The sequence below is a fragment of the Podarcis gaigeae genome (genome assembly GCF_964106915.1).
Source record: "Podarcis gaigeae genome assembly, chromosome: 2".
NCBI lineage: Eukaryota > Metazoa > Chordata > Lepidosauria > Squamata > Lacertidae > Podarcis > Podarcis gaigeae.
Window position 1 is genome coordinate 59,942,022 of NC_139679.1, and position 14,476 is coordinate 59,956,497.

A 14,476-nucleotide genomic window follows, 5' to 3' on the forward strand; every position below is an offset into this window, starting at 1 on the left:
GGAAACCAAAGGAGGGACATTGGTATAATCCCATTTAGAAATCCCAGGCAATGCCATTCTGACTCCAGAAGAAGGATTTCATCTACTTTATTTTATTTTGAAAAACAATCACACATTGTTCCATCAATGATTTACTGAATCCAGAACATTCTATTATTCTGAAAAATCTTAACCCAATCAGACTCAATCAACTATAATAGTTAAGACTTCCCTACGTTCATTTTCTTGTACATTCCTTACAATCTTCCTTAATATCCTTGAAAGAGGACCACTTAACATTTCTTTTCCCTATGCACACTCCTCATAAAAACAAATAAATACCAGCCTTGGTCTTACAATTACAGATATTTGAAGAAGTTCAGTTCAGTTTCAGGATATTCATGTGCTGGTAAACCTGTTTATCCAGTTAACTGCCCAACTACGTCAAATAACTGAAGGTTCTGTATTAATGCAATGTAATTTACATGGAACTATCAAAGCTGTTTAACAACTAGAACTTTTTGGGGGCAGGGTGTGTGTGTCTCAAAGTCAGCACTGTTCTTCCTCATCATTCATACTCAATCCGCAAACCACCCCACTTTTTTGATAGGAATCTCAAGCTGTGCTCCTATCAGATGCTTGGAGCACCAAGTGAATCACTGCCATGCTATAGCCATGTTTGCTCTGAAGTAAATCATACACTGCATTCAATGGGGCTTTCTCTCTTAACAGGTTAGCTTAGGACCGTAGCCTCCATAAGTAATCTAAAGAACATAATCTACAAGAGCTGAGCAGAAACTGAATTCAAATGGAAGTGCAGTCTGCTTTTGGTGCCTGCTAACAGGAAGCCCAAGCCATCTTGATATTTTCATACTGAGCATCCTGTGTTCACTTGCTCTCTGCATATGTGTGTGTATATATAAAATGGTGTTTCCTTTGCCTACCAGTTTACACTTCACTGTTACTCTTAACAGTTTACACATGCTTCTCCCCCTACTTTTAAATGCATTTAAACATGATTAGTCTAAGCACTGCCAGATGTTGCTTGTGCTAATGCAACGTGTATGGTTTGGCTCGACTGGTTTACAACTCAGGACAAGTCCAGCACCTTGGATTATGCTCTGATTTTTAGGGACATTTGTTATAAACCTGCATTTACACAAACTGGATGCCCACCATGCCACCCACCCACCTCTTGCATATGAATACAAAGAGAGAACAAACTAAAAGGATAACCTGGCATTTAATAATACAATGTTGCAGATGGCTCTCCTTTCTTTGTGCTGGAGCAGCTGAAAAAGTTTGCAGGGAGTGCTGTGTTTGCTTATTAAAATGTACAGTGGTACCTTGGGTTACATACACTTCAGGTTACATACGCTTCAGGTTACAGACTCAGCTAACCCAGAAATATTACCTCGGGTTAAGAACTTTGCTTCAGGATGAGAACAGAAATCACGCAGCGGTGGCGCAAGGCCCCATTAGCTAAAGTAGTGCTTCAGGTTAAGAACAGACCTCCGGAACAAATTAAGTACTTAACCCGAGGTACCACTGTATCTTGTCCACATTAATGTGCACGTGAAGACAACATTTATGTACGGCACACACCATCCCCCAACCTAATGCCAACTCTAAGAGACACGTGTTTTAATTTGTGGAGGCCAAATCGGTTCTGATACTGAACAAAAAGTGTCACATCATTTGTTATGCACTCTGAGGGCAGTTATTCTCTATCTCAAACATTTACACCACTGAATCTATCAACAACGTTACAGGAAGGACCACCAATTCCGAATTTCCAAGTGCTACAACTAATGCAAAAGTTCTAATGGTTCTTTGCTGGCATCACTAACAGAAGCCAAGACTAGGATAAGAGCACAGGAAGTGACTTAGGCCACTGGGCCACCTGGCTCAGTACTGTTGCCACTGACTGGTTTCAGGCAAAGGACCTTCCCATGCCTACCTGGAGATGCTGAAGTGTGAGCCTTGACCATCCAAGGCTCTTTGATTTCACAGAAGTAGCAGTTGGGAGGCTATCTGCATCCCAACCACAGCTCCTTGATTTATTTCATAAAATTTATAAACTGCTTGATTGTAAAAACAAACAACCAAGCAAGCAAACCCCAACGCATTTCTTATTTACATCAAGAGGGAGGGGGACTTTTGCCCATATTAGGTCCATATTTATGTCACAGTCATAAAAAGCTGTGTTGTTAGCAAAGGAGTAAATTCTGTTTTAAAAGCAGAATAATTTACAGTGCAAATTTATACATGTCGACTCTGAGGTAAGCCCTACTGAACTTAATGGGACTTGCTCCCAGGTATTGAGCAAAATTTCAGCCTTAATCACAAGGTCTTTCTCTATCACTGAATTTCTATTTCCAGGGATAAGGTTAAAGATAAAATACAGTATTGTACCACTCAGTCTAAATGTATTGATCTCTCTCTATCTTTTTTGTTGTTTTTCAGTCTTGCTCAACCTGATTTTTCTATTTAGGGTAGGCTACACATACACACAAATCAATGTGTAATGACATGCAGGAAATATGTCAAATGTTCCAAAGAATGCTGTCACTGTAATGGATTCTTCATTGTTTAAGAAACTTTTTGCTTCCTTTCCTTACCGTGCAGCCTATAAATAACACTCCAAACTTTGAAATCACATTCTATGAATCAAATTATTTTTATGGCAGATCACTGTGGCTACAGCCACTGTCCTTTTTAAAAAAGCAGTGTGCACTAAAATATATATATATTAAGAAACAAACACGATTGTCGTTTGCCTTTAAATTATTACCTTCCTTCTGAAAAGAAAGAAGAGTGGAATGGCACTTCCACATAATGAATTCTGACAGAAAACATGGCAAGCACTTGGGATAACTGGTTAACTGCACTAACTGGATACGTTCTTATTTTTCAGGCACTCAATGGCTTGGGACAGGTTTCCACACAGAAAATGAATCATGATTAAATAGCAAGCAAATGACTTGCTGGAGTATCTGAAACTCCACTCAGGGAATCTGGTGATGTCATAAAGCACGAGAACAAAGCATAAAAGTCACCAGAACACCCAAGAGAGAGTTATGGTCTGGAACTCTAAAAAAAAAAAAAGTGCATGTTTTAAATTTTACAAAATGAATGGATTGGCAATAAAATACAGTGGTGGAAAAATGTTAATGGAGAAAGCAGACATTTCAAGTTTTCGCCCTACCTGACTTTTTCTAGCTGTGGAACAATGTAAATCACAGCACCTTTTTTAGGAGTGGGGTGTTATTGTATATCACCTGCTGTTTTATAAACTTCACTCTTTCCTAATTTGCTGTGGAATTATTTTTTTATTGACAGAAATTCCCACAAGCTTCATTTTTGTCTACTATTTAAATTATGCCCATAAGCTTTCTAGTTCTTTTTCTGAATTAAGATAGATGGATAGACAGGCAGACAGATAGATCGATAAATAGATAGATAAACTAGGCAGACTGAAAAAAAAGATAGAAAATGTAGTGCATTCAGATTAAACAAATCTAATTAAACAGAAAAAGAAGATTCAAAACTGCAGTCAGCATAAACCAAATTCAGAACCACAAGATAATAAAACACTGCAGCGCAAGAAAACAAATACCTAACCTAGCAGGCCAAAAGCCTCTGGAAAAGGAAGGTATTTGCAATTTATCACAAGGCCAATAACAAATGTGCTAAGAATTCCAGAGTCTGAGTGGTGCCACCACTGAGAAGACCTTCATCCATGTTCCCACAGTTGGTGGGGCACTGGGTTTGGACCTTTCCTGCAGGTATTACTCCACGGACAAGTTCAAAAAATCACAATATTACCACAGAATACCCTACAAGTGTTAAACTATGGTTGACTGTACTTGACTTGATAATCCAGGCCTTGCTTCAGCTGGGTTTAAACAGCACAAGCTGTCCCAGCCTCAGCCAGTCCCCACATTTGAGTTTGTTAGTGCTAGTTTCAGGGTTATCTTTGATATTATGTCTTGTATCGAAATGCCAGAAAACGATGTTTTTGAAATGTGCTTGGAAAAATGGTGGCTTGTTCAGCCTAAAAAGAGCTGACAAGAGACTTACATTACATAACTGAAAAGTAATAAAAGGATCCTCTCTGGAGATGTCAGATGAAAAGTGAAGATAGGAGAAAACTGTTTATTAGATGACACAATGCCTTATTTTTCTATATCTGTTTTAATACCAAACAACAGGGAAAACTGCTCCAGATGTTTAGTACAAAAGATTTGTGGAAGTCCTAAGAGATCTTTGCAGTCCCTTTGGTTAGGAAGCTATCAAGACAAAAACACTGGGTCTTATTTAGTTCTTATTTAGTACAGCCTCTGGTGTAGCTGCAAGACATGAGACTCTGCTAAGTGTCTGCAGGGTGTTTCTCCCCTCTGGTTAGGGAAATGTATTTAATTATTTATTTAAAATAACTTATATCTAACCCTCTCTCCCTAAGGAGATCAGAGCAGCATTTCTAAAAAGTAGTTCAACGGTACAAACTTATAAACAAGAAATAAAAAACACTCACATTCACAGTAGGGCTCAAAGCCTGATTAAAAACAGATGTTTTAACTGCCCTCCTAAGTGCAAGCAGTGAAAGAGTGACATGGATCTTCCAGGGGAGGAAGTTTCAGAGGTGAGGAGCCACCACAGAAAAGGTCCTCTTGCGTGCTGTCACCTTTTGAACTTCTCAAGGGCTAGCAAGAAGGGGAAATTATATTATAATGGCCAGTGATATAGGTTACAGCTATGAAACCGCACAGCAAAATATGTCTGTGTGAGACAGAGATTGAAGTGTGGACAGCATGAAAGAAGTGTATGCCACAAAGAAGCAATTAAGACTTTTAAGGCACCACAGGAACCTATGCTTCTTTTTAATGAATATATAATAACTCCTCTGAAATTTGGAACTTCTCTTTCTGGTCGAGTATGAAAAATGGGTGATTATGAGCAACGAACAAAGTAAACTAGCAATCTCAAGAGCCTTGAGTCAAAATGTAAATGTGAATATCCTGAGTGGAATTCAATGGAGTAATCACTCATGGAACAAGGTGAGCTTGTGCAGCAAGAGTTTCCCCCCTCTCCTCCTAAAAAAAGATTTAGCATACATGCAGGACACACAGGGAAAGGAAAGTGTGGGGGGAGGGGAGTCCCACTGCACTAGCGAACCTTGTTCTGCACATGCAACAACTTACTTGAATGCCGCCCTTTGGCTTCTGTTATGATATTTTCCTTGAATCTGGCAGCAATCTTATTGCCATTTCACCTTCCACTACAGATCACTCTGTCCTCTCTACCTGTTCTCTCAACTCTGCCACAATCTCATCAGCGACGACAAAGGAAGCTCTCTGAGAGCACCCTTGGAGACAAAGGTGGTGTTCCTTCTTTTTTTATGTTCTGTAGCTGCTCCCTATCAGGCAAAAAGCGAGGGTCAGTTCAGAAAAGTCCCTAGGGATACTGTGTGACCTTCAGCGATGCCAACAATCCCTTGCTTTTTCAGCAGTCAGCACAACTCACAACATACAACAGAAATCTAGGCTCAAACCACACAAAATGAAGAAAAAGGAAAGGCCATGATGTCAAAACCATACATGGTGCGTGATGAAAGTGGAAGCTGTAAGACAGAGGAATTTATCAGAAAATTGGAGGATTGCAGACAATAACCTTTACCTTTATTATAAGGTCGTGAGCAATAACTTGGCAGCCTAATCCTCACAGTCACTTTAATGGAGCTTGGATTGGCATCGTCTTTTAAATAAAGGAGAGATGGGCAAAATATCTTATTCTGGTTTGGAATAAACATATTAACTTTTTATCACGATGCATTTTAAATGAATGCAGCCACCAGGGGAAACAGACAAATGCAAATGTCCTTTTCTGAGTTTTGCTTTTTAGGGGGGGAAAGTGTTAGACAGAAAACATAAATAGTAAAAAAAAAAATCATTTTTAAAACCCACAATAATCTCAGTTCCTTGGAATGGAAGTAATTAAAGGCAGAGAATCATTTTCAGTTCAGCTTTCTTTATAATATCTTCCTTGGGGATAATCTAGCTGGGATTGTAAACCATGTTTACAAATTCCCAGGGTTCCCACCCTCCACAAAAAAGTGTTTATGCTCTATTGTATTCTTCCCTCGCTCAAGGTTCTTCATCTCACAGAAGTGTGCAAATCTCTCTCTCTCTCTCTCTCTAAAATTGGTACCGTGTCCTGCTCATTAACATTACTTGTAATACATCTCAGTTGCTAGTTCAGCTTGGAGTTTTTTTATATATTAGGAAACACTCAGTGCAGGCTATTTTATAAAAGGCATGAAGTTTAGAATCTAAATATATATGCATATCATCTGAGTTACATAGTGATTACAATAATAGAAGAGTAGATGATACTGAGCTAGATGGACAAATACAGGTGAATACAGACAAGCTTAGCAACCTGTTTAAACCTTCAAGAAATCCATTACTCCTCTCACAAGTAACTTCCTTAAAGTAGTGAATTGCCTAAGTACTGGGAGGGGAGGCTACACAGGTGGAGTTCTAAAATTTATAAACGACTTCGATGGATGAACTGAGGGAATGCTCATCAAATTTGCAGACAGTACCAAGCTGGGAGGGCTAATGCTGCAGATGACAGAATCAGGATTAAAGATGCTTTTAACAGATTGGAGAACTGGCCCCAAACTAACAAAATGAATTCAGTTGGGACAAATGTAATAGGGACAAATCTATGATTCTAAGATTGTGCATGTAAAGTCAATCAGCTTGCTCTGGAACTCTATTTTTTAAATATAGTTTAGGGCATTTTTATTATATCCTTAAACTTACTTAAATTGCTCCAATACGCCACAAAGATGAAAGACCATCAAATTTAATCTCTTACCGAATCCCTCCCCACCCTGAGAACTTAGGTCTAACGTTTCATTTCTGGATACTTCATCTTGCTAAAATCACTGCCATCTCTTTAGCCAGTTCTCTACCACCCTCTTTTTACAACGGTGCCACTGCTTGTACATAACACCAAGTCCTTAAAGCTATTGCTTCCCCCCTCTATTAATACTGCACCTTAGGGCTAATTGTAATTCTTAAAGATCCTCGGTTCTGCATGGAAGCACTTCACAGAGTGGGTCTACCATCTGAAAACTGCTTGTCAATTATTGGTGCGTGGCATCTCTTGCCAGCACCAAAGAAATGTTCACTGGCAGTCTTCATGTGGTGGCTGTAACGTTCAAACAGACTTTTAGACCTCTCTTTGTTCAATAAGAGCACACCATGTATAGCAGCCCCGGCAAAAGGAGGCCCTGCTGTAGTATATGGAGAGTGAAAGCATCCTGTTCTAATTGCATTATTGGCCCCATTTCAAAAAAGCTGCTCCTGCAGCTGTTTTGACTGACGGCTCAGCAGCAAACCAACCCATTGCCCAATTATTTATTTGCTTATTTACAAAATTTCAAGACTGCCCTTCCTTGCACACATCAAGACCTCAGGGCGGTTTCCAATATAAAACAATACAATAAAATATTTAAACCAATCATTAATAAAATGCAGTAGCACAGGAAACACCCCCCCCCCAAAAAAAAACCACACACAACCCCACCCCCTCTTAGAAAGCATCAACTAATTTCCTCCAAAGGCACAGGAGGAGAGAGATGTTTTCGCTTGGTGGCAGAAGCCCATCAGGCTGGTCGCTATCCAGGTCTCCAGTGGGAGGGAATTCTACAGTGGGGTGCCACAACAGAGATGTACAGGGATGAGGAACCTCAGGCCAGGGAGCCAAACCCTGCCCTCCATGTCCCTATTTCTGGCCCCCGAGACTCACCCCAGATACATCCCTTTTCCCCTTATCATCCCTTCTGCACATCCTACCTAAGTGTTTTTGCCTGGCTGAAATACGTCCTTGAATTCTGCTTGCCTGGGCAGAGGACAGAGAGGGCTGTGCACGGACACTAGCCTACCGCACAAAGGGGGCAGGATCACATTCGTTGCTTTGTTCACTTTTTGCCTCTGGTCCCAGCCACCACTGGCATGTGGTACCTTATTGTTGTGGTTGTAGGTTGTTTTAAACCGTTATTAATAAAGGGAATGTGGTCCTTTGACTGAAGGTTCCCTAGCTCTGCTCTAGTGAATGAAGCTTGCTAGTGGCAAAGCACATTTTTTTTATTAGTATTAATTTTTATTGGAAATTTTATTTACAACATAACCCCCCCAATACAGAGATCCACTCTCAATAAACATGAACATAACATACAATGAGCATAACATACAACAATACAAACAACCAAATAAAAGACTTCCTTCATCCTGTATCTGGCCTCCTTATTTACTTCTTAGAAACTGTTTTCTTTATGAATAATTATTAAGATTTTTCTAATTATAACTTAAATATCCACAAAGTCTCCTGCAGACATTAATCGAAACAAGTCCAGGTATGTATTTTAGGGCACTGTGAAGTATTCTCTACATTTTCCCCATGCTTTTTGAAACTCTTATCTAGTGTGCATTATTTTGTGCATTTTACAGACCAGTTAAAAATGGGGGGGGGGGGGTTATACCAGGTTCATACGGTTGCTGTTTTTAAAAAGTTCCCCTCTTGTCGATTACAATGCAAGTGAAATACCCATGTCAGCTCCAGGGCTGTTTTCGCTTGCACCCCATTCCTGGGGCATGCCAGAGGAACAAGGGGACTTTGGAGCCTGCAGGCCTTTCACCTCTTCTGACATGACGCCAACATGTGTCCAATTTAGCATTACAGAATGCTCAACCAAAAGCCAACTAATCTTACCAGGAACCCATTATAAATGCAACACAGGGTTTACAGCTGTGAGAGTTAGCTAATGCAGTGCTACCGAGACACAGAAATCTGAACTGAGATGCAAGAACAGTATTCTGGATTTACATTCATTACGAAGTTAATGTTGCTGCAGATGCAACGTGCCTCACCCTGCTGCTTTTATCTTCTTCAAATGCTCTCTCGCGTTTGCAACTGATTCCACTGAACTGCCTTGGCTCTTGTCGAGGCAAAACTTACCAGTCAGGTATTCAAGTACAGCTGCCATATACACTGGAGCACCGACCCCAATCCTGTACTTCGGATGACCTTTCTTAATATAACGGAGCATTCGTCCGACAGGGAATATGACCCCGGCTTTTGCCGAGCGAGAGGTCTTCGTCGACTTTTTCTTCCCACCCCTGCTGGACATTTTCTTTTACGTGTGTCTGGGTCAACAATCTAGAAACTAGAAACAAAAGGGAGAAAGGGTAAGGTTACAAATCAAGCCTGAGACAGTTGCTTTCAAATGGCGAACGATACCTCAGCGGTCTCTTAAAATCGGGCCCACAGGCTTTCAGCTGCACTGAGTTAAACGCTGCTATACATCACATGGAAAGCTGCAGTGTTATGTTGAGGCAGGGCTTTTAGTGCCTTATCTGTGCCTCTAACACATAAAATTCAAAGAGATTTCTGTGGGCAAGGCTGATCAGACTGTGTGTCAGAGGACTTTGGTGCTGGGTGCAAAATCCAGCACCCTGAGAATCCCAGCATTCATTCTTTATGGTTGTATCCAATGGGGTCCCTCTACAGACGGAAAACTCATTGATCCAGCAGTGGTAAAACAATTTGTTTGTTTGTTAGAGAACAATAGAAAGACAGGCTTTTTAAAAAACAACAACACACATATCTGTTTACAATTAACAGTTATATACTAATGAGGTTAATAGATCAGAAATGGAAGTTGAGGGAAGTCCAAAAGGGGGGAGGGAAAGATGTTATTAAGTTGTATGTTATAAGTATATAACATGTATATGAATGTAATGAGAGAAATGAAAAATATTTTTTTTTTAAAAAACAGTTATGAAGGTTGGGGGAGGAGTGAATGCTTGCTGATTGAATGGAAGGTAATTTTTAGTATTTTGTCTCTCCATTACACCTGACAAAACAAATTTCATCTTTGTAAAAATTTTTTTTTAAAAAATGCTCTGAACAGATGACTTTATATTGCTCAAGGTGTTAAACTTTCTACTCTTTTTTTTTAAGCAAACGGTAATTTTACAGTACTACAGTACAGTACTAGATACAGTAGCAAATACAAATTGTAAAAACACCAATGACCATACAAAAATAAACTCCAATAATATTTATAAAACATGCCTTGAATCCTGACACTGTGCCGGCGCCATTCCCAGTCATCACCAGGGTTAGGAGAGCTGCTTGGACGATAATGTTATTTTTTAACACACTGATGATGCAAACAGAATTGTTCCCAGATTTTGTCTTTCTGGTAATGAGTGGATTATCTTGCCTGTTCTACTGACAAGTATGTCCAAACCAAACATTCTGAGAAAAGTAACTATCCTGCAAAGATCATATCGTCTGATGTAGCAACTAGTACCAACCAGCGGTTGTGACAGAAAGACACTTTGCACACGCTCAAAGGTACTCTCGTCCTTATTATCATTTTAAGTTCTTGAAAGAAGACTGGCAAACTACCTCCAGCATATAACACCTTGCTTATGGGATTTGGCCTGGCTGCCAGTTTGCTACTGGGTGTTGGTGTTGGTAGGAAACCTTGAGACAAGGTTACTTCAGAGACCACATTATCCCTTATATAGTCAGTAGATCGCTGCAGTCATTGGGACAGCTTCTCCTGCACGTTCCAAACATCTCAGAAGCCTGCTCTGCAGTAACTGGGAGCAGGGCTTTCAATGTGATGGCCCCCATTCTGTGGAACAGCATCCCTGTTGAGATACGACAGGCACCCGCTGTCTGCATTTTCTGGAAGCAAATGAAGACGTTTTGGTTCTGACAAGCTTTCCCTGGATGAATTGGGTCTTTACCCTGAGTGTCCACTTGCTAGGGTTTTAATCTTGTTTTAAGTGCATTTGTTGTTTTTTATGTTTTCAACTGATTTTAGTTATTTTATGTGTAAATAGCCTTGAAGTGGTGGTTTAGAAAGTGATGATGATGATGATGATGATGATGATGATAAAATGCCAGGTAAGGCTTAAGGTCTCAAGGTGGAGTCAAGAATGCTTGCATACAAAAGTACTGTTTTGTTTGTTTCTCTCTTTGGAAAAGGGAAAGGATTGCAATTAACTGCCTGGGATTTGAAATTGTGGAATTTATCCGCCTACCAATCACAGTCGTTTTCATTCCAGTCCCCTGCAGGAGTTTCACAAACTCCAATCTGACAACTTCCTTCCACTAGCATAATTGGACTTGACACCGGAGAATGATGGCCAGCAATCGCATGCTAATTTACTACCATCCACAAACATGTTGCTGATCGTTCTGCCGAGTGTCTGTCATTCTCAAGTTGTGTTTTTGCAAGGGTATGTAGGCATTAAATTAAAATGTTAAAAAGCTCCGCAGAGAGGGCCGGTTTACAAGCTCAGAAACCGTTGCTCTTCTGGGAGCTGGTGGTTTAGAAAACTAGTCCAAATTCCTAAACCTTTGATTTCCTGTAAGAGAAGCCTGTAGTGGCTTTTTCCTTCACCCCTATGGAGATAGACAGTTTTATAAACAATGTTTTATAAGCCAAAGGAAACCCCAACGGTGTGTATTAGCCATAGGAAAACCTCCTCATGACCCAAAGCTGGCTTGGCACAAAGGGGTGCTTTTTCACAGTATCACCCCCCCCCTTTCTCAAACCAATTCCCCCTTCACCTCCTTGCGATTATTAAATCATCATGTCTAGGTTCTGAATTCTTTCTGCTTGTTCGCTCCATTAGCTATTTGTCCCCACCTTGCTCCAATGCGTTCTCCCTCTCCCTCCCTACTTCCCCCTGTAACACAAACCTATCAATATATGCGCCAGGCACCTCCAATGGACTGACTTCCAAATGAAGTGAAGCAAGCCCTACTTTTGACATTTTGCAACTTTTGCTACTATGCAATTTCTGATCTGTGCTAACGCGTCATGAAGGCTTTTAAATACACTTTCAGCTATTACATAAAACCTGTCTAAATTTCAGACCAGGAGTCTTTTGTCGACTAAGAATATAAATTCCAGCGTCTATTGATTCCATCCTCCCACACTCTTGTTAACCTCGATTCCTAGACTTCCCAAACAAGGAGATGAAACAAAGAGAAACGTGTATCTTGTAAAAGGCAACCCATACGGAAGTCTACCATTGGACACATCATGTCGGCCCAAGGCAACTGATAGGATTGTAGCTAAACACAGGTTTGCCTCTGTTCAAACTCCCATACCCGCAGTTTTTAGGGTTACTCATCATACACCACAGTCCTAGGCATACCTTCTTAAAAGCATGCCGCAGAGTTCAACATGGCTTACTTGCAGGTGTGTCTAGGAATGCAACCATAGCTTATTACACATGTGTTCAAGGTACTTTTAAGGAAAAGGTTGTGAAGAAAAATGAAGTAAAGATATAGAAAGCTTTCCCCACTTTCCACTTTTCCATTCCTTAACTTGGAAAAACAACCCAGCAAAACACACTTTCCCTCCATATGGATCTTCGTAGGCCTATAACTAGCAAGTCTCTATTAACCATCTGGCTAATTATGGCTTCTAAGATGGCCCTTAAAAATATGTATAAACCACAAAAACCCTGGAGAGCAGAGCATTCTCAGACACTTCATGTCCAGTTAATGGAACACAAATGGCCAATTAGCTAATAATATTTTACTCTGGAATTTCAATCTGGAGTTTTCAATGCGATTAAAAAAGAAAAAGGTCCTTTATAAATGAAAAATTAAAAAAGATCAAACATTTGCCAGTCACTGGAATAAGCCACATTGTTACAAACAGTTACAAACAGAGATGTCGCAAAGTGTTATCTTTTTATTACTAATATTATTGTTATAATGTTATTTGTTATTCACTCCATGATTCAAAGCATTTAAAGCATTTTACCCGGGTCTTCAGTTAAAAAGGCTACCACAGTTGCTTACGTACGATCAATTAAAAATTAATTATTATAATACAGTCCCTGTCCATAGGTGTACAGTCAAAAAGTCACAACACAAATGGAAAAAGAAGTGGGGAGGGAAGATGATGACTGGCAAACTCAGACACCCATACTCAAAGTTACATAGTAGATGCTTATAATGAACAGATGAAACAGATCCTGCATTGTGCTTACTAAAGCACAGTTTAAACAAACCACAGTTCCCAGAGCTTGAATGTGACATTTATAATAGAAAGGGTGCTTTTGATCTCTGCAAGATCACAGAAGAGGAGGAGGGGAGAGAGAAAGAGACTGTTTGAGCCCAAAGTTTGTGCACACTTGTCCAGGTAATGGAAAGCCATTGTTTCCAGTTACATCTGAACAGGACTTAGTGATTTATGTGGCATGGGTTATTTATTCCAATTGGCCCTTCTGGTAGATGTAGTCACATGTATTTTTTAAGCTGCAGGGACCTTCCTTTCACAAATAGCAGTCCTCCTCTGCTAATTTAATGAGCCAGGAAGGACGGGGTCAAAGGAGCATGTGGTTGGACATATTGCCGCCAACACCTTGTCCACATCAGTGGATTGCACGGGATGAAACTGATTCCATAGCACACCCTCAATAGTGGCACTGGGTACTTCAACCAGAGCTGCAACAAGTGCAAAACCAAGAGAGGATGCTTGGGAGTGACTGTGTCAACACCCTTCTTTCATCTCACTTTTCCATAGCCCAAGACCTGTCTTCATACCACCAAACCATGGTTCAGCATTCCATCTGAATAATGGCTATGTAACCAAGGTTCAAACCATCTAATGCCCTTCTAGCATCTGCCAGAACTGTTTATATTTCTTCCAAACAAAAAGAGGGAGGGCAGTTAGACAATTTTCTTGAGCGTTTCTACTTCTTGAAAAGGCTAGCACGGTTCTTTGTCAGAGAAGCTACTGGCAGGAGCAAGGGACAGTGAACATACCTTCTCGTTTTTCAGAGAGATGAAATAGAAATGGCATACACCCAGAGAGCCTATAACTTCCATCAACAGAGTAATCCCTGATGAGAGAGCTCCTCTAACAAGGAGAGGATGCTATGGAATTCAAAGCAACCCGGGGGAATTCCTTTTTGTGATGATAACTATCAAGGGACAATCTGACAAAACTCATGGCATTAACAGCCTGTATCATGAACCTGAAACACACTGAGTTTTCTTGTCTCTCAAATTTCTTAAGAGCACAGAAACCTGCTTCAGACCAGATCAGATCACCTGTCCATCTAGCCCTGTTGTCACTGACTCTCCAGCAGCTCTCCAGGGTCTCAGGCCAAGGTCTCACCCTTCAGCTGCTACCTGATGCCTTTGGCTAGATATTTCAAGGATTCCATATGGAATCTTCTACATGCCGTGCATATGCTCTACTACCTAGCTAGGGCCCTTTTTTTTACTGGGACCATAAGGTGTGGAGGAGGTTTACTAGAACTTTCACTATTAACCTTTGGACCTCATTTGAAACAACAGAATGGATGGAAACACAAATTTCAACATCAGAGTGTGACATCAAGTTGGTCCTTAGCATACAACTAATCACAATAAATCT

At 40.3% G+C, this 14,476-nt stretch overlaps 1 protein-coding gene across 4 annotated transcripts in view; it reads right to left on the bottom strand.

The window, feature by feature from the left end:
* MACROH2A1 (macroH2A.1 histone) overlaps positions 1 to 14,476 on the bottom strand; it is a 48,728-nt gene that overhangs the window by 27,535 nt on the left and 6,717 nt on the right. For all 4 annotated transcript variants that reach the window (XM_083728589.1, XM_083728587.1, XM_083728590.1 and 1 more), the window contains exon 2: positions 9,010 to 9,217. In XM_083728589.1, coding sequence (XP_083584715.1) covers positions 9,010 to 9,181 — 172 coding nt within the window. In that variant the 5' untranslated portion in view covers positions 9,182 to 9,217. The remainder of the gene's footprint in view (positions 1 to 9,009; positions 9,218 to 14,476) is intronic.